General features: G+C 42.8%; 1 protein-coding gene across 4 annotated transcripts in view; it reads left to right on the top strand.

Moving 5' to 3' along the window:
• SLC5A9 (solute carrier family 5 member 9) overlaps positions 1-20,448 on the top strand; it is a 105,093-nt gene that overhangs the window by 82,506 nt on the left and 2,139 nt on the right. For 2 of the 4 annotated variants that reach the window (XM_054979160.1, XM_054979161.1), the window contains exons 14-15: positions 2,016-2,175; positions 2,889-5,913. The exons of 1 other annotated variant lie outside the window; for it this stretch is intronic. In XM_054979160.1, the coding sequence (XP_054835135.1) occupies positions 2,016-2,175; positions 2,889-3,097 (369 nt within the window). In that variant the 3' untranslated portion in view covers positions 3,098-5,913. Of the gene's footprint in view, positions 1-2,015; positions 2,176-2,888; positions 5,914-20,448 lie in introns of those variants that run through there. One more of the 4 variants, XM_054979162.1, reaches the window with a different exon arrangement.

Raw genomic sequence — 20,448 nt, 5'->3', positions numbered from 1 at the left:
TCTCTTCACACCCGCCATTCTCATTTCATTTGATATTCACCCAATACTCTAGTCGCATCCAACTGAAATAAATGTTAGTTTCTCCCATATCTCCTTTGCTTAGAGACTTCATCTGACCCATGCATTTCCTTCCAGTTACTGAAACTCCAATGTGTTTTCAGGGAGAATCAGGCTGCTCCCCTTCCAAAAAGGGGAAGGAGACTTATTTTCAGAATACTTAAATAACAAGAGAACACAAGTGATGATGGTGATAGTGATTTAACTGTTGCCTTTTAAATCCCAGAAGAGACTCGAAAAGTGTCGGAACTCTTTGCTTCTCCCAAAGGGGAGGTGAAATTTAAACTATGCTTCCCAGCTAACATTGCGTCTCCCTATACTTGAACATTCTTGTGTAAGATGTCTCGTGTAAAGAGACTCCTGGATAAGCAAAGTTAACGCAACGACAGTAAATGACCTTTAAAGTGTGTGGTTTGTTGATCTGATCAGCGGTAGAAACAATAATATGTATAGAAAAGTTATGGAGTAAGGGGATTTGGGGATAGCAGCCTTTGCCTCCAAACAAATTACTAGTCTAAGTGGTTGCAGATTGTGGTTCCCAGAGACCCAACAGCACCTTGACAAGTCTGAATTGGATCTAAATAAGTGGAACTAGGAAATGTTCTCTGACAGACAGGAAAAGTCTCTGAGCATGTGAGAAGCCCAATAACATGAAATCATAGACTCCTCAATTTCCACAATCTAAAATTACCAAGGAATTTGTATTCCCAAATCATGTTTGCCTGATACTTTTCCATTTCTTCTTCCAAGAAGCAATTCTACAACTTTTTAAAGTATCATTGTTGTTCTTAGTATGGTGGGTGGCATTTAAAAGAAAAATCTTCCAACATGTTTTTATCTTTAAAAAAATCGGGATGCACACCAGAGCCTTGGTTAATGTCTCTGCTTGGTAATGGAAAATTTAGACTGCAATCCTATACCCACTTACTAGGGATTAAGTCCTACTGAATTCAACAGGCTTTACTTCTGTTTCAACTAACTTAGGGTTGTTCCCTTAATGACTTAGGGCCAATCATGTTCAGTTTTCCAGTTTTTAAACTAAGTGTCCTGAACTATTGGACCCAGAAGTTTCAGTGCATTTGTGAACTTCCCTCAGCAATGAAGAAGCCGTTCAGACATACCTTCCTTTGAAGTATAGATCAATAATGCAAATAAAAGATCCATTTACACATATGACTGGATGTGGAGTTCTGGAGTGGAGTGAAAGATGGTAGAACACTTGGTATTTCTTTCTTTTTTATTAATTAATTAATTAATCAATTAATTAATTAATGTTCACTTTTATCACTGAAACTCTAGGCAGATTACACAGTGTGGATCAGTAAAGTCAGTTTCAAGGACATTTCAATAAACAATGTAATAGGGACTATAAATGCAAATTTGCAATGTTTTAAAACCAGCAGACATCTAATACAGAGTTGAAGAAAAGCTGAAACAGAGCATAAGCAATTCTAAATCTGTTACATTAAACAATATTAAACAACATAGAACTACCTGATAGGATCATATGCACAGCCACACATATTACATAGGAGCACATAGTGGTAGAGTGAGTCTAAGGTCCTTAATCCCTCGACTGATTCATCCCTCTGACACCACTTCCTTAGGACACAGCCCTCCTATCTGAGTAAAAAAGCCCCCTTGAATAATTCAGTTTTACATTGTTTGCAGAAAGCCAAGAGAGTGGGAGCTTCCTTGATCTCTTCAGGTAGGCTGTTTCATAACGTGAGGGCCATATACATGTACAGGCAGCTATTGATTTCGCCCATGTGCAAGGCGGCACCTGCAGAAGGCCCTGTTAAGATGAGAGAAGCTGCTGCAGTGGAGCTTAAGGGGAGAGGCAGTCCCAAATGCTATGTAAAGAATGCTCACTCTATCATGTGCCAAATATCTCTCTATCTCTTAGCCCTTAGCTGTCACATAACATCCCTCTTCTTGTTTCCAATCGCTTTACCCAGCTTGCTCGATTAACATGGTGGACTAGACATATTAAAACTCCAGAAATAAGCTTTGAGAATCACATGCACCAATGTGCAGAGATGACTTCTAATAAGGAAGAGAATGGGTTGGATTCTACTTCATGGGAGAATGATGATTTAGAACATAAAAAATATACAGGTATGTTATCTGTTTCTGTCCAAGCAAGCATTTATGCGGGGGGGGGGGGAGAACAGCTGTGCTATCTCCTAGTTATTGAACAAAGATGAAAATCAAAGGGTTACTCTACACGTTTTCTTTTATGAATTTGCCACAGAGCCAATCCATACTCGGCACAGTCACAGAGCAACTAATGGCTTCTATTAAAAAAGGAGAGCACAAAAGGGCTTGGAAAGCTGCCACCAGGAAAGGGAGAGCTCCTGCCTTTCTCCCAAGCTTGTTTCACCATGCAAAAACAATATGGAGAGGGGGGCCGTTTCCGCATGGCTTACCTCAACCCGGAACACTGCGCAACATGCCGAAAAAAACCCGCGGAAGATCACGTTTTCTCACGTGAGTTTTGCGTGATATTGTGCAACATCATGCAAAACTCGTGCAAGAAAACATGATCTTCCATGGTTTTTTTTCCGGCATGTTGCGCAGTGTTCCGGGTTGAGGTAAGCCGTGCGGAAACGGACGGGGTCCCATTTTGCTGCTGCACATGCACACAATACCTCCAGGTGGAGCAGCAGAAATGGGGGAAAGTCTTCCCTCTCTATGGTTTTAGTTTAGACTATAATCTCTTTGAGACAGGGACCCGATCTTTGTATTTCTTTTTCTCCTGCAGAGAATGCAAAATGAGATATCTATAGACACTAAACCAAACAAAATTCCTTTCCCATATTTTCTTATAGAAGTAAAACATCCTTGCTGGAAGAAAGTGTATTTCTGGTTCTGTGGTATTTCCACCACTCCAGAGCCCACTTTAACCAGAGAGGAGCAAGCAGCCCTTGAAAGGAAACTTACCAGCATCAAGGAAGAGCCATTGTGGAAAACCGTTTGCAACATTAATGCTATCATTCTCTTGGCTATTAACATCTTCTTATGGGGCTACTTTGGATGAACCAAAGCTTCTAGGGAACTCAAATGAGAACACAACTGGCTGGTCAGGCTTGCTATAGAAGAAACACCAACTAAAGGCACCAACTAAAGGAAACAGATTTATCTTGTGGCAATAACTCCAACACATAACTTGAATGAGGATCTACAGGGTGGCAGGACGCTGGGGTTTTCTGTATAAGGTTTTTTAAAATGTCTGTCCTGGCCCCATAGGCCAGGACAAGTTTATTCCCTGAGTTCTGCAGGCATTTCATTGCCTTTAGTTTTCACTTCAAGTCCCTCTCCATTTTCTTTTGAGACCACTTTTACCCCATTTTTTTTCCTGAAAGCCAATTTTGAGTTGATTTCCGCCCCCCTCATGCATAATGTTTCTTTTGGTTTTGTTAGTCTTACCCATTCTCACCCACTTCTGACTCAATTTTGATTATTGGATACTCATCATCTTCAAACCACTACTCGCCTTCCTTCTTTATCCCCTTTCTGGTTTTGTTTTAATCTTTTTTAATAGTCCATTTCATATTTATATATCAACCTGCCATTGCAATAATAGGTGCAGTGGGTTCTCAATTCCTAGCTTTCATTTTTTTAAATAAGTAAATCTCTAGCCCCTTCCCTTGTGTATCAGGAAAAAGGCATATCTGTGCAATGGAAGGGGCTGGAAACTTACTTTTTTTAAATTGTCAATTTCATATTGATAGATTGTCCTCACACTGTAATAAAAGGTGCAGCTGACTCTCTGAATTCCGAACTTTCATTTTAAAAATAAAGTAAGTTGCTAGCTCTTTCCATTGCAGAAATATGACTTTTTTCTTTTTTACCTGCAAGGGAAGAGGCTAAAGATTTTTTAAAAAATGAAAGCTAGGAATTCAGAGAATCTGCTGCATCTTTTATTACCATGTTAGATCAATCTATCCATATGAAATAGGCAATTAAAAAAAAAATTGCAAAGCTCTGGTGGTACAGGGGAGGGGAAGTAGCCGCTTCTGGTGCCAGAAAAAAGCAGCATGGTTTGAAAAGTACATCGCTGCTGGTGGTATAGACTCTATTCCCAACAGAGGTCAATTTGCTCCACTGGTGCCAGCTTCCATTTCCTGACTCTGGGTCAGCCCAGGCAGAGCTGTCTGGTTTGGATAGGGGAACTTTTAGGTATGGGTGGTGGGGAGCTGCTCCCCATGCAAAGACTTCCTCTTGTGTTCATTTTCAATTTTTTAAAATGGAAATAAATCTGACATTAGAAATCACAACACTCAAAAAATAGGGGAAGAACATTTTAATCTTCCAAGACATTCCACTGCTGATCTAAAAGTGGCTGTTTCAAACAGAGAAACTTCAAGGGAAAATTACAATGTGAGATTGCTGAAATGGAGTTTATTGATAAATTCAGAACAAGGACACCTCCAGGGATTGAAGAAAAACTTAAGATTCTTTTCTTAAAAAAAAAAACCTTAAGATTCTTATCTCAATATAGATGCTAATTTCTGCTCTAATCAAGCTGTATTGTACTTTTACATCCTGATGCCCTCCCTTGTAATATCCTAACCACCTTTGGCTGAGATATAAAGGCTCGGGGATCTCCATTTCTACTTGTGTCTGAGGAAGGTATCTCTGACTCTGGAAAGCTTACACTCTGAAAATCTTATTGGTCTCTAAGATGCCACTGGACTGAAATCCTGCATTTTTTTTTAAATCCAGCCCTTATATTCATCTACCTATATAAGCTTGCACAAGGTGGTGCTGTGACATCACTGATGATGCCACACATGATGATAACACCTTCACTTGAAAATCCTGGCTATTTAAGGCACATGCAGAACAAAATAAACCAACCCCACAACTGTAAAAATGCAAAAGGAGGGCAGACGTGCAGAAGATCCAAACCTAAATGCTTGGAGATTGACTGCTAAGAAAATCAGGAATAAATCGAGTGTACCAAAAACCCCACTTATAAACCAAATAAAAAACAACAGTGACCTAAAGTAGATGAAGCAATTTAAACCCTAAATATGCTCCATAAGTGATGCTTAATAATATTTGATATTTTCTCTAGAGCGCTATACTTCTGGAAATGAAAGATGCCAAAACTCAAAGGCAATGAGAATATGCCCTGGCAGTGCTAGACATTCGTTCAGTAGGTACTTGGGCGAGACCTTCATGCATGTACAGTGTGGGTTGGAACCTCAGACTTGGGAAAGCGTTCATATTTCACAAGCACTTCTCAAAAACTGAATTGTCAGCAGTGCAGGATTCATATAGCCATGTTGCACACAGATTGTGATAAAACAGCACTATCCTAAGTGAAATGCATTGCCTCTGTTGTAATTGAAATCCATTGGCAACAGACATTTTTTAACGATGTTAATACATACTTTATTATTAATCTTCCTTGCTAGGTTAGTGTCGATCAGCAAATGATTATCATTCATTTTCCTGACAAATTTATCAAGATTGTTCATTATTGTTCAGCAAAAAAAGGAGGAGAAAGGATTGTTTTTAAACCAAGATTAATGACTTATTGTTTCCTTGTCAGGCTGACTGAGCAAAAGGAAATGAAATTAACAATGAACCCCAACAAACATGTCACTATACTAATTTAGTGAGAAAATATTTTAAAACACTATTTTAAAACTTGAATGTTCTTTTAATATATCTGCTGCTGTAGGCACATATTTAATATATACAGAGAAAAAACTTCATAAATCTGTAGGTTATGGGGCAGTAAACTTAAAATCCAGATTTCATTTTATAATACATTTTTGTACATACAATTTAAACATACAGAGGAGTTGATTAAAAGGTTTTTTTTACCATTGAAGGCATTCATCATTAGATTACTGTCTTTTTTGTACAATATCATTCTTATTCATTCAAATTTAGAAATTTTTTTACTTTAAAGAGACTATGCAAGATAATTATCATCAGGGAATGCTACTGAAATTCACAAGCTTTCCAATATAATTTGAATATCCCTATTTCAATTTTGCTAATTCGATGATTGAATTGAACAAATGAATCCTTCTTTCCAGTTTCTATTTGCTGGGGCTGAATTTTTCTCTTAAAAATGTATGCATCTTCAACAATATTTGAGCGTCGATAAAACATTATAAATATAGTACAAAGTTACATCATCAATACCAGAAAAGAAAATGGGTGAACCAAAACTGTTCACAATGGCAGCAACTGGAAAAATGGAAGCAAAAGACATTTCCATCCCTAATTATCCGCCATTATCCACAGCAAGCCTGAGCTTTGTTTACATTGTTATACAGGTAAGCAATTAAGCTAAATGCTTACAATTTGGTGATCCTGTATGATTTTGTTGCTTCGTGTATGGTCTGTGGTGGGAATTTTTGCCTTAGACTGAAGCTTCACACATTATGTAGCCAACACAACTGCTGTGTGCATATTGATATTTATACCAATGTTTCCTTATACACACTTGTGTATGCACATCTGAGAATCATGGTTTCATGCACATTTTAAAATGTACAGACGTGTATACTACACTTAATGAAATCACTGCTGCAATTGTGCTGGCCATGTATACTGTGCAGCTGCCCTAAAACAAAGTTTTTCAGTTTAGATGTGCTTTCCCCCCAAGGTACAAGTGAGAACTGGCATATAAGAAATGAATGGCAGAATCCTATGCTGTTTCTAAAAGCTGGTAGTCCAGAGTCGAGCCCACTGGACCTGCCGGAGGGCTGCCTGGACTGCCTGACCCCACCTGCAATCACTGCCAATGCCGCCAATGCCCCAACTCATTGGGACGTGCCGGAACGCCCATGACAGATGGCTGGAATGGCCTGAGACGGAGGCAGGGACCAGGTAGTAGAGCATGCCTGACTCCACAATGGAGAAGCCCTAAGCCCACTGAACACCCAGGTGGAGGCACACTGCTGAGGACCACAAGCCAGCTGGCCAAAGTGGTGGGAGAGGGGGTCAGAGAAGTGATGAGGGAGATGCAACAAGGTCCAGCCACTGTAGAGAGACAGCAGCTGGGCAGACAGTGGGCAGGCCTTTGGTGGAGTGCACCAGCCTGCATGGACCCTGTGACAATCCCACTCCACCATGACACCAGGGATAGGCTGACAGAACAGCAGGGCAGCCACCCCATTCCGGGAGGCAGAACATCCAGCAGGGAGGAGAGGTTGGTGCCCAAAGTATGGAATAGGGCAGTTAGGCCACCAGCAGCCAAGTGGGGGTGGGGTGAGACTCTAGGGCTGCCCCTAGTACAGCTGATAGGCCTTGCATTGGGCGGGCACTGGGGGAGTGGGGCAGGGTATTCTTTAGGGGGAGGGTATAAAAAGGTCCTTATCCATGAGGTAAGGGAAGCTTCCCTGGATGGTGAGAGAGCACAAGGGCACCAGCATACACTTTCTCCCCAATCCATCTGAGTCCACATAGGGGAAAGAGCCTTTGGGACTGGGAACTGGTAAGAGCTGAGCAGGCTGCCTTGATAGGATCCCCCCCCCCCACACACACACACATACTTGCCACTTGGCTCCTTGATGTCCCTGGAGCAACGGCTGACCTGCGGGCTCCCAGTGTGATCAACAGTTCCTTTCACAATGTGGTGGAAAATGCAGGCAGTCAGCCTGCTGCGAGGCCCCTCCCACACCTGCCTCCACCCACAAGGTGGACTAGGAGCTGTTCCCTCTTGTGGCCACCCATCTTCTGAGGAACAGTCACTGACAAGACCCAAGTGGCTGAGTTGGCTAAAGCAACTATGGACCAATGATCGCACAGGGCAGCTCCTATGGGCCTGCCTGGGACACCAGCCTTTGAAATAATGCAATTTGGGCAATGGTTGGCTGATCAGCAAGGCTGTCTGTTGTGAGATATAATAGCACAGCAGGCCAAACAACAGAGTTGAATCCTCCGCGATATGTCCATGCAACTAGACCCTACTCTGGGACCTTTGCCAGGCACTAGGAGAAGCCCACAGCAACCCCAACTTCAGAGTCAGCAGTGAGCCCCAAGGGCGCACATCACCTTTTCACATAAGTAGGGACCAGACAATGAGATCAACACATTCCTAGAGGTCTTTGACTGCAGAGGCAGCCCAGAGGCCCCTGCCAGGTGGGCCTTCATACTGGGCCCATACTTGACAGGTGAGGCTCAGGACCCTCCCCAAAGAAGAAGGGAGCAACTACAAAAGGCTGAAGGAAGCCATATTAGATAGGTATGAGGTCACACCAGAGACCTACAGACAGAAGTTGCAGAGCATCATGTACTGATGGAGCGACCAGCCCCAGGCCCTCATTATGGCCATGCATGACACAGTGTACTTTTGGCTCAAGCTTGCAACTGAAGGAGAGAAGATCATTGTGGATCTGGTGGTTCTAGAACAGCTGCTCAATGTCCTACCACCACGGGCCCGGTATTGGGTGGCCTGTAGCAAACCAGCCAGTCTCAAAGAGGCCACCATGCTATTGGAGAACTTCACAGCGACAGAGTCCTGGGAACCAGGGAATGAAGGGCAGTTGGCTGAGAAGGAGCACGGGGGAAGCAGCAGAGCTCAACGAGGGAAAGCAGCAGAGCCCTTGGGCCTGGGAACCGGCAAAGGCTGAGCAGGTGGCCCTGATAGGATCCCCCCATACTTGCTACTTGGGTCCTCAGTGTCTCTGGCACAATGGCTGACCTGCGGGCTCCCGGCATGACTGATGGTTCCCTTCACGCTGGTTCAGCTGTAACAATTTGTCATTCCTTTTTTCTTACATTCACATGAGCAGCCTACTTCCATGAGCAATGTTCATTTGAGAGCTTAGAACCGACAAAATAGTACAGAAACCGTGAGCACGATATTTACAGAGGAATAAATAAAAACTCTAGCAAGAAAGATGGTGGTATCATTTATGTAATACTCAACTGCTGAAACATCAGTAGCCATGATGGAGACCTGGTAGGAACTTGTATCCACCACAGTGAAACAGTCTCAATAGCACTCCTTTTGGATATATACTAAAATTTTACATACATTCTGTGGGAAGGAAATAATAATGTTGCACAATGGAGAAAAATAGACCCTCTGACCGCTAGAGATAGCTGATCACTGTTTGTATTAAAGGTATGTAGATTATTTCCAGTGAAGGAATTCCATTTGGAGGGAACAGATATTAAGAACAATTCATGTCAATGCTGATTCCTGCTGATACATAGTTTTAGTGTATAGTGAGGCAATCATTTTAATTTTTTTTTCATTGCAGGCTGAATTTGTCGTGTTTTGGCAATTGTAGGATGCATGTAATCACACCACTAGAAAGCCTTCCAAGAGGGGCAGGAGAAATCAAATGTGCATGTTGAACGAGGCCTAGGGGATATGGCACAGCGATCGCATGACTGCGATGCTGTGCTGCCAAACTCAGTCCATATAATATCCGGGCACAGTTGCTTTCTCTCAAGGTTTATTTATTTAATTAAATTTATAGTCCACTCTCTCCACAAGCAGGCTCAGAGCGGATAACGTCAGGTATAAAATATAAAACCACATATGGGATAAAACTACAATTAAAATCACAATTCCATAAACAAAGCATCAATGCAGCAATTCATACTGCCCAATCTACATAATCATATTCTGTGGGTAGGAGATGGCTAGCTATTAAAGGTGAGATAGCTGAAAATCAGGGCAAGGGGGCATCAAAACCTCTCTCCACAGGAGGCCAGAAGGATAGCTTGCCTGAACCTCTGCCATGACCTGGCAGAACATCTCTATCTTACAGGACCAGAGAAAGGGTAACAGATCTCACTGGGCCTGAGTTTCAACAGACAGATTTCCACCAGGTTGGTGCCAGGGCTGAAAAGGCCCTGGCCCTGGTCAAGGCCAGGTGAACATCTTTGGGGCCAGGGACCACCACCAGCTGTTTATCCACTCAACAGAGCACTTCCCAAAGAACATATGGCAAGAAGCAATCCTTTAGGTATGTTGGTCCCATACCTTAAAACCAAAACATTGAACCTGATCTGGAATTCCTGTGGAAGCCAGTGCAGCTGGTGCAAAACAGATGTTATATGTGACCTATATGGTACCCCCATAAGGACACATGCTGGAGCAGTTGTAGTTTCCAGGTGCTGGACCAGTTGTAGCTTCCACATCAGCCCCAAGGGCAGCCCATCTAGTTTGGAGGTGACGGTTGCTTGGATCACTGGTGACGGGTCAAAAGGTAAGGGACAAGTTTCCTGATCTGGTGAAGATGAAAAAAGGCAGACCCAGCAACGACTGTGATCTGGGCTTCCATCAATAAGGAGGCACCCAAGACCACAGCCCGACTCCTAATTGTTGGAACAGGAGCAAGCAGCGCCCCATTGAGGGCAGGGAGCCAGATGCCCAAATCGAACAACTCCCAGCCCAAGTGCAGGACCTCTGTCTTCGTGGGATTCAATTTTGTGGGACTTGCCTTAAACCATGTGCCACATACCACATGTTGGGTTTGACTTACTTCTCCAATCCTTCCTGTCAATAGCACACAATCATTGATTACAATAGAAATTTTTCCCTCCTGGCAGCCTATGGATTTTATTAGAAATTGATAAATTCATGGAAGATCATCAGCATATGATGATAAAGAAGCTTCCTCCAATTGTGGAGATTTCAACAAAGGAAAGTTTAGCTTCATGAAGACAAAAGACACCTGCTACCTTCTCTGTCAGATATATGTATATACACTGGCATGACAATTTAAAACCTTTGCAGCTTTCCAAATATTTCTCTCAGTCTCCAACCTCTATTTCTGGTGTTCACACAGGAACATCCATTCACTTTATATATTGTACACAAGGCACAATTAAGAAAGGAATTCCTATGTGCACAATGAGTCCCTGCTTTGATTGGCCAAATTAACTCAGATTATTTAGTACCCAAATCCCTGAATTAGGTTCCAGTATTTTTTCTCTTTGCTATTTTATCTCCTGACAAGTTTCCCAAAATAGAATAATGGGGCACAGTAAAGTTGAGCTGCATTGTAGCCAAGATGCTGCCTACACAAATGCCAGGGAGAGAAGCTAAATGAACCCCAAGCATATGGTGCTCTGCTGACAGAGCTAAGAAACCAGTTCTGCATGAGCAGTGAGGAACATCTTGAAGTGCACAAGACATATGTGTTTTAGGAAAAAGATTGAAGTGTTTCATAATAAAAAGGACAAAGTGAAATACAAGTGCTGTATAAAATTTTAATTAAAAATTGGTTTCACCCTTCAACATGACTAGGCAATATGCTTCACAGATGGTTTTCATATTTTAAGTATTATCCATACCCCAAAAAGTAAATGAGACAAATAGTCTTCACAAATGCCACAGAGGCTAAGATGTATGTACACACTCAATGATTGTGGAGGAAACAAGGCAGGCAAAGAAAGCAAATCTGCCAAATGTTTACTACTGGAGAGTAAGAAAAAGTCAAATCACACATCTGCAGCTTTTGAATACTTTAATCTTGCTGAAGCCCCTCCCCAGCAGACAACTTGTATCTACGAATCAGAGATCCCCTACTCCTTTTTTGGGCACTGATCACAGCCACTCCATGCCTTAGGCAAAAGCAGGGGTCATTTCGTAGAAAAAGAGCTGCAGGAACTCATTAGCATAACTCATTAGCATATGCCACACCCCTTGATCGGGACGAAATGGCCAGGATTTGGCTGCTGCCAGATGGGGGAGTGTTCCCCCACCTGGCAGTGGCCCAATCAGGGCTCTTTTGGCCCCAATCCAGGCCGAAACAGGCTCAAAATGGCCATTTTGGGCACATTTTGGCCTCGATCAGGGACAAAATGGCTGGGATCGGGTTGGTGCCGGGTGGGGGAAAGTTCCCCTGCCCGGCAATGACCTGATCCAGGCCATTTTGGCCCCAATCGAGGCCTAAATGGCCCTAAAGTCAGGTGGGTGAGGCCACCTGATTTGGGGGAACTACCAGAATGCTGGTTGTTGTGGATTTTCCGGGCTGTATAGCCGTGGTCTTGGCATTGTAGTTCCTGACGTTTCACCAGCAGCTGTGGCTGGCATCTTCAGAGGTGTAGCACCAAAAGACAGAGATCTTTGGTGCTACACCTCTGAAGATGCCAGCCACAGCTGCTGGCGAAACGTCAGGAACTACAACGCCAAGACCATGGCTATACAGCCCGGAAAATCCACAACTATCGTTCTCCAGCCGTGAAAGCCTTCGACAATATACCAGAATGCTGTTCTGGTGCATTCCCCTCAAAATGAGCCCTGGGCAAAAGTAAGTTTCCTGTTCTTTTATTTTATGAGACTTTTCTGTCTCTGGGGTCTCTCTGAGGTTGTACGCACATGCAACTCATGAATCCAGGGAGAGACTTAAATAAAACTTCAGTTTATTGATTAACAGAGGGTCGCTCAGCATAAAGCACTTGAATTCGAGTAACAAAAATAAATAATCTCCCTGTTGCTAGCTAAAATCATCTGTCTAAAACTTATAAATCTTGTTACCTATGCATCTCTGGTTGGCTTCTTAGTTGGTTGTTTCTCACCAATTTCTTTAGCAGGTGTGTCTTCTCCCATGCCATGCTCCACAGGGCATGCTGAAGCACTGAGGAGTGTGGAGTCTGCAGCTTCTTTCTTACATGATGGTGAAGGCATAGTTAGAGAAGGGAGGGAAGTAGGTGGATGAGCTAGGAAGTTATATTTTCAGGACTCCAACCATCATCCTACCAATCAACAGCCAATCAGGGCTCAACTGTCTAATTAGCATTTCCAGCCTTGTGAAAGTGGAGAGTGAGAACAGGAGCTGTGAGAGCCAGTCTCCCAAGATCAAATCTCTAGAGAATGGAAACTGGCCTGCAGGTGTGAGAATCAGCTAAGCCAGTATATTTTTTTGAGCTAGGTTGGAACTGGAGCCTGCAAAAACTTACACCACTGAACTGAAGTCCAGCCATTCTGGCTTTAACTGGCAAGTTCTTTACATGTCCCAGTATCAATTTCACATAATGTATTTTAATAAAAGTGTGGACAGGTCCAGGTTCCTCATGCAATGCACTACTTGTGGAACTCCATGCCACATGATATAGTGGTAACCACTAGTTTAGATGGCTTTAAGGTGGAGTAGACAAATTGATGATAGATAGATCCATCAGTAGCTATTAGCCAGGATGGTTAAGCTGAAATTCTATGTTCATATGCCCAAGTATCATCAATATATCTAATTCTCAACATGGCAAAATCTGTGGATACATAAATCCAGAGACTGAAGTCATAAACAGACAAGATAGATCTTTCTGCAAACTTGAGAAATGCCCTAGATTTGCAGATAAATCTAAAAAAAAATTACATTGGGGGTTAACTCCCACTTCCCACCCTCCAATAATAGAAACAGCTCCCATAATTTTAAGAAATGAGTACCCTCACTGGCAATTGCTAGGCAACCACAACAATTCTGAAAGCCTTCCAGCCTCGGTTTCAGTTAGGGGTGTGTGATCTGGCTTTCTGATCTGGCTTTTATTAGTTAGATTTATGCCGATTCAGCAAAATACAGCCATGTCAAATCAGATCAGAGAATCCCAGATCAGATAAGGGAGGCTGGATTAAGATAGCTGGATTAGTCCGGGTGATTCTGGCAAATGCAGCTTCAGCCTGTTGGCTGACTCCTTCCTGGGTTTTCTGAGAGTCAGAACACGAGACGAACTTCACATGAAGAGCACTTGATTGGTCCTGTAATCTCTGCTGGGAATGGTAGTCTAACCTCCCACCATGCGAAGTGGATTTTCTTGCAAAGAACAGCTGCTCAACTGAGGAGATTGTCTTTCAAAGAGATTCTCTCAAAGAGACTGATTCCCTTTCAAAAATCAAATCAGCTGGTTTTGCTTCAGCTCAGAGATGGGGGTGGGGGGAATCGGAGCTGCGATCCCCTGCCAGGAGAGACGAATTTCTCTCTCACTTGCAAAACACCCCAGCTTTTTTCTTATCTCGTTACATCATTCCCCCCCTCCCATCCCAAGTTCTCGGAGGATTTTTGAAGGTATGTGAAACTCCCCCTCCCTCCCCAACTGAGAATCACTTTGAGCAGATGGTTTTTTTAAACTACAATTCTCAGGGATCATTGCAGGATCCAAGACTTGCCCATGAGTATAATGTGGTTTGACCCTGAGTCTTCCCAGGCTTCCAGCAGTGGAGGGTGAGAAGAGAGGGGGGATGAGTGGCCTACTGGGGCAGGAGCTCTCCTTGTCTGGCCAACAGAGATTCTTCAGCTAAAAAAGGAGGCTTGGCTCAAAGCAGGCTCCATTTTGTGTGGATCTGAGGTTGTAGAGAGACTGCAGCTGCTGGCTGCTCTTGCTTGCTCTGTTTGCCTTGTATTAATGAATTTACATGCCTGCCCTGCTGCCTAGTTTTGCTGCTGATATGCTGCCTGCCTGAGAAGGGTAACCTGACTTTACCTGGGTTTTGAGTCACCTAACTCTTCCCCCCACCCCCGGCCTGTTTTGTGAGAGAGTGGTTTGCTGGCTACCATAAAACACCCAAAATGAAGCTAGAGAATGCTGTTGTGCTGTTCTCGTGTGTTTTGTTAGTTTTCTTCAGAGCAGGGGTGAGAGGGAACAAGGTGGCCAGTGATGAAAGGCTGCTGTAGCCTGCAGCTGTCTCAAGGCTCCTCCAAGCCAGTGAGAGTGGCAGTGTAGGGTGCAGAGAAGACTGCAGAGATTAGAGAGATGAGAACTTGGGCTCCCCCATTTTACTCCTCCCTCTCACTTTCTGAGGTCAAAAGGGTCCATTTTATAATAAATTACCAGTGTTTACTTGCCATTGCCTTGTGTTTGGTGATTCTAGTGCTGTGTGCTGTCGGCTGATAATGTGGGTACTTGCTTGCTTCTGTGGTGTTGATCCATTGGCCCTGGATTCTATGAGTGGCACTGGTTCTGTTCTGTTTGCAGCAGTGCCCTTTGCTTCAGTTTGGATTGGGTGGAATTACTGGTTTGACATGGTGCTCTGATTTGATGTTGGTACCATTGCTTCTCTTCAATTCTGGAGACAATTCCATTCCCTTGCTTCAGTTTGGTTCCGTTTGGCTTTCTTTGGGCTGAGCTGACATTTGGGGCTGTGTGTTTTTGTTTGAGAACCTGCATGACATTTTTTCCTGTCATGGGAAACAATGGAGAGTGGCTGGCAACACCTTGTTCAGGAAGCCATAGAACTGGACCCCAGGGTCCAAACTTTTTGAAACTTGGGGATTCTTTAGTGGACAGGAAGGACTAGGTTCCTTGAAAATTTGGTGGAGTTTGCTCAAAAATGTCATTCAGGCTAGAATAGCATATACAGGCATTGATCACATATGAAGATACTTCCTACTCCAAAAACATGGAAATAACAACATAGGCATGTGGTTAACTAACTCGTGCTATGGAATAACATCTCAAGAGTGTGGTTAGCTGCTAGTAAGCCATGAAAAATAATTTGAAGCGCATTGGTTGATTGACTTTCTGAAAATGAAGATGAGGCACATCCTTCTCTAACAGCAAAACATATTCTTAGCAAGAGAAGCAAATTAACAATGTTCCTTGCTATTTCTGCAAGCAGTTTTAAAAAGGAACTAGCAAGAACAACCTTAAAGCAAGACGTTTAGAACATGTTGCTTTTTCCCCACCTCACATTTGCCTAAATACAACATCTTCTGAACCTGACTTGTAAGAGATAAATTTTAATCCAGAACATTTGATCCTTAGTCAATCAATTTTACCCAAAGGCCTAAAACCCAGTGGTCTGGTCTCCACTTCCACAGTCCCCATGAAAACTACTGTGGTGAGTGGTTAGTTTCAGACTAGGATCTAGAAGACTTTGGTTTGAATCTTCATTCTGCCATGGAAGCTCAGACTTTTAGCTAGTTACACAACCTCAGCCTAATATACTCCACAGGTATTAAATAGCAAAAGGAAGCGTCTCAGCTAATCCGAGCAACCCTGCTCCCATGCCTGGGATGTGGTTGATAAGGCCCCAGCACAGGAGAGGCAGTGATCTTATTTCCACACTACTCCCCTTCATCCGGAACTGTGCAACGTCGCGAAAAAAATGCAGAAGACAGAGTCTTCTTGTGTGAGTTTTGCATGACATCGCGCAAAACTCACACGAGAAGACACTATCTTCTGCGTTTTTTTCACGATGCTGCACAGCGTTCCAGATGAAGGGGAGTAGTGTGGAAACACAGAAACTTTTTGGTAGAGGGACTTCTTACAGCCTTGTTTCCCAAATTTGTTCCACAGTTTCAGAAGTCATTTTAAAGAGCCAAGCCAGCAATTTCTATGTTTATTTTCGGCTCCCCCCCCCCCCCATTATGCACACCTCTAATGTGTGGTCATGATAAAAATATTCGTAACAATGTAATGTGCACTTCAGAAATTGTAAAACTTATTTACTGATATGCCGATGATATAAACCACGTAAGTGGTGGTGGAAAGTGACATCAAATCATAGCTGACATGGCCACCCCTGCTGAGGTTTTCAAGGCAAGAGATTAGCAGAAGTAGTTTGCCATTGTCTGCCTCTGCAACCCTGGTCTTCTTTGGAGGTCTCCCATCCAATTACTAACCAAGGCAGACCCTGCTTAGTTTCCAAGATATGATGAGATCAGGTTTGCCTGTGCTACCCAAATCTGGGTAACTCTTATAAATAAGAACTATGAAATAATATCACAATAAATATGTTACCTGCATTAAAGTAGATGCACTAGATACTTGCAAAGTTGTTAGAATTATTCTTTGTTACAAGCCACAAATAATTTTAAAAAATAATATTGGCTTGCAAAATGTATGAAGAATGCTTGACATGTATAAATCAATAATGAACTCAGTTATACTTCTGCGATTTGGTCTTCAGTTAATAGGCTTAATGGAAATAAATTGTGGTATATTTTCTTAAGAAAAAGGCACAAAAATCTTACCAAGTAACAGTAAGGAAGAGAGTTTCAGGCTATTCATCAAGAGCCAAAGATTCCCAAAGTTGTCTTTCAGCACTTTTTTCACATTGTGAAGTGCATAACCTAGTACTGTTCATTTGAGTTTGCACAAGACAACTACAGTAGTGCAGTTGTTTTGAATGCCAATATATGACTGGGGAGACCTGGGCTCAGAGCCCCACTCAGACATAAAGCTCATTAGGTACACTATGACCCTAGTCTACCTCACAGAGATAAATGAAGGGCAGAAGAACCATGTTTACATCCCTATACTCCTTGGAGAAAGTGTGGAATAAAAATGTGACAAATGAATAGACCTAGGCTGCAACAAGTCCCTCTACCAAAAAGTTTCTGTGTTTCGGTTCAGTTCTTACTACACAGATGCTGTGCATGCAGGCCAGGCAGCAGTGCGGGTCATCCAGCAGCATCTTGTTTTCCTTAATGACAAGTCTGTGTGTGCTCATCATGCAACTAATTGGTTCCAAAGAGGAAAGACTGAGCCCTTAGTGTTAACTCCATTGGCAGGAAGGGGATGTGCGCAGCATGCATCAGTGCATTTTTTCTTCATCGCTTCCAGGGCAACAGCACTGGCATTGAGGGGCTCATAGGGACTAAAGGTTTGCATTGCACCTGGGAGGGGAGCAGCAGACAGAATGGTTCCATCAGTGTCAGCATCGCCATACCTTTCTGTGTGTTTTTACTCGCAATGGCAAAATCGACGTGGGTGTACACATGTGGGTTTGAGAACAGAGGAGTTTCCTTCAGCCTCTAAGCTCCTGGCTGCCACAAAGGCTTGTTATGTTGATCAGGTGAAAATTGAAAAGAAAAAGCTATTATTAAAGGAGAGACAAACTGAGGAGGCCCCAGGTATGTGGAGCTGGTTGATACTGCTGTCCTTCACCTAGGTGTCATGGTGCTCCAGGGTCACTCACTGTGACTTCAGAAGTCATCCAAAGATAGTGGGTCGAGGAGAAGCAGGAGGGATTTCATCTTGCCCATAAAGCCTTTTGGCTTTGGGGGCTTTTCTGATTAAAACTGTTAACCCAGAAGTTAATTGGCTGGGGGGTAGCAGGAGTGTGCATTGTACACTCCACGCACATGCACACCAAAGTCTTTCCAGATCAGTATTCCATGTGGAAGGACCAATCTGGTCAGATGTTTTTCTTTCTGCTTGTCTTCCTGTGATTTCTCCTTTTTCCTTTTCATTCAACTCTGGGTTAACAGTTTTAGTCAGAAAGGGAAACTGGCAGCCAGCAACCCCACTTCTACTAGTAAACGGTACACTCCTTCTATCTGGGATGGTCGTCCTCTTCCACCGAGCGCGCAGCTTCGGGAGGGACGCACATGGAGCGGTGAGGGAGGAAGGGGACACCCGCCTAGCCAGCCAAATAAGCCGAATCAACCCTGGCGATCAATGGGGTGACAGATGTCGCAGCCAGATCGCCCTCACATCCTACTAGTAAAAGATAGGGGAGAAAGAGGGCTATCCTCCCTGTTTTTTCCTTCCTGTCTGCGCACTTTTACACATAGTACAAGGACGGGCTGGCGGCCAGTGGATTTAAAAGGGCAGTCCTGGGCTTCTGTAAAGCAGAGGAGGATTCACCAGCTTCTCATTGTGGAAAGGAAACTGCAAGGCACAGGGGTACATGGTTTAACAGCAGGACTCAAAGGTAATAATTTATTGGCTATGTTACTATCATAAAGAAGCATTTTTTAAATTTCACTGCACTGAGCTGGTTGGTAATGGAGCACTTGCTTGCTTGTGCATCATACTGGCACCGCTTTGCCAGTAAGTTTCTCACCAGTGTGTGCACCCACCAACATTCACCTTTTTGGATGCCACTGTCATGTGATACCATCCATTTTAGGAAGGCTTGCACTGGCAAATATCCTGGCATGTTGTGCCCTACTATAATGGCTTGAATCTAGACTAGCAATTCTGCAAGCACAAGGATTTCCATCATGTAGCACAATTTTATCTCCTCACCCTTCCAATGGCAGTCCAAAATCCTGTTTAGGGACTTGGGGGGCATTTCAGGAAGCCACATAGGAGAGAGAAGGCAATAAAGTCATACTGTGTGTGGAAATGTTTGCATCCACAAAATACTAGTCTGGTTCCAAGTCAATGACTTCTTTATTTCCTCTTACTTGCATTATATGATTCTTTAAAAAAAATTATTCCTTTATAGTGAAAATACTGTAATGTTCAGGTCTGAAGGAAGGGCACTGGGGAGGAGAGTGGTTTTCTTTCTATGATAAGCTCAGTTTAAATATAATAACTTTGCTAGGAGATTTATTTTTGTACAGCTCATTATTTTAGGATACATGCTTCAGAACCCAAACACCCTTTAAAAATCTGCACAGAGGAATTTTAGAAGAAAGATCAGAGGCACACTGAAACAACACAGAAGCTGTTACAGTATTATTTTGCACCCACAAAAAGAAAACATCCAAAAGTCCCTTACCGATGTCAGGTGTGCAAGGAGGACAACTGATCACATCAGTTGAGCTCTAAATCAGTAGAAGTTAAGAGCACAAACAGCAAGCTCCACATCTATAAATATTACACTTGCTCTCGCTCAATGGGCTCTGACAGTTTTAACATCAGGCTCCATCACACAAAGAACAGTGGCTGTTTATTGCTGACAGCTACATGATTAAAAACCAGTAAACTGGGAATGCTACAGCCAAAGCTTTTTTAAAAAAGGTGTTGGGCTTCTTAAAAGAGGTGTGTGTTTCTTAATGTAATGCTAGATCATTTCTATGACATAAGGTATGTAAGGTTCACAAACATTAATTTTTGTATTATTGTATCCCTCAGTGGAAAAGGCACACTGGACTCACTCTTAGCTGCAGGCTCCTAAACAAACAGACAGAATACTGTGTTCAGTAAGTTACCAGTACATAATGCAGCACAACCAGGACACACTTCCCCATCTTCACAATTCTATTTAATGCTTTCTTCTTAATAGTCAGACATCAGAATTCAGGAAGAAAAATACCCAGAGACAGAAAGAGCACCAAAGAAAAGCACATTTAGGACATAAAATATCTGGAAGGCTTGATTTATCAGGAATATTCCAAGGGTGTGTGTAAATAGAATCCAATCCTACTGGCAAACACACAATCATAATTCATTTTAATGGAAAGAACTACTTCATGTACTTCAACTGGATCTATTAAAATGAACAGGGAGCAATTCCACCATAGAACTGTGGGTGCTTCTGAACATAGATGAATCTTTAGATTCCATGGCACTTCAAGAATGGCAAGCACCAAAACACTATATTATTCTTGCAGGACAATTTCAAGGACTTGAAAATACCTAAAATAGTGATGTATCACTTGCATAACTTATCTTGCGTATCATAACTTGCGTATCTCCTGTAATGGGCTTCAGCAGGTTAGATAAAACTATTGGTTCTAGAAAATACAGCTCATATATTATATAGTATATTATATATCATTATAT

Source organism: Eublepharis macularius, chromosome 5 (assembly GCF_028583425.1).
Source record: "Eublepharis macularius isolate TG4126 chromosome 5, MPM_Emac_v1.0, whole genome shotgun sequence".
Taxonomy (NCBI): Eukaryota; Metazoa; Chordata; class Lepidosauria; order Squamata; family Eublepharidae; genus Eublepharis; species Eublepharis macularius.
The sequence above is the reverse complement of the archived record's forward strand: the minus strand, read 5'-3'. Positions and strand labels throughout refer to the sequence as shown.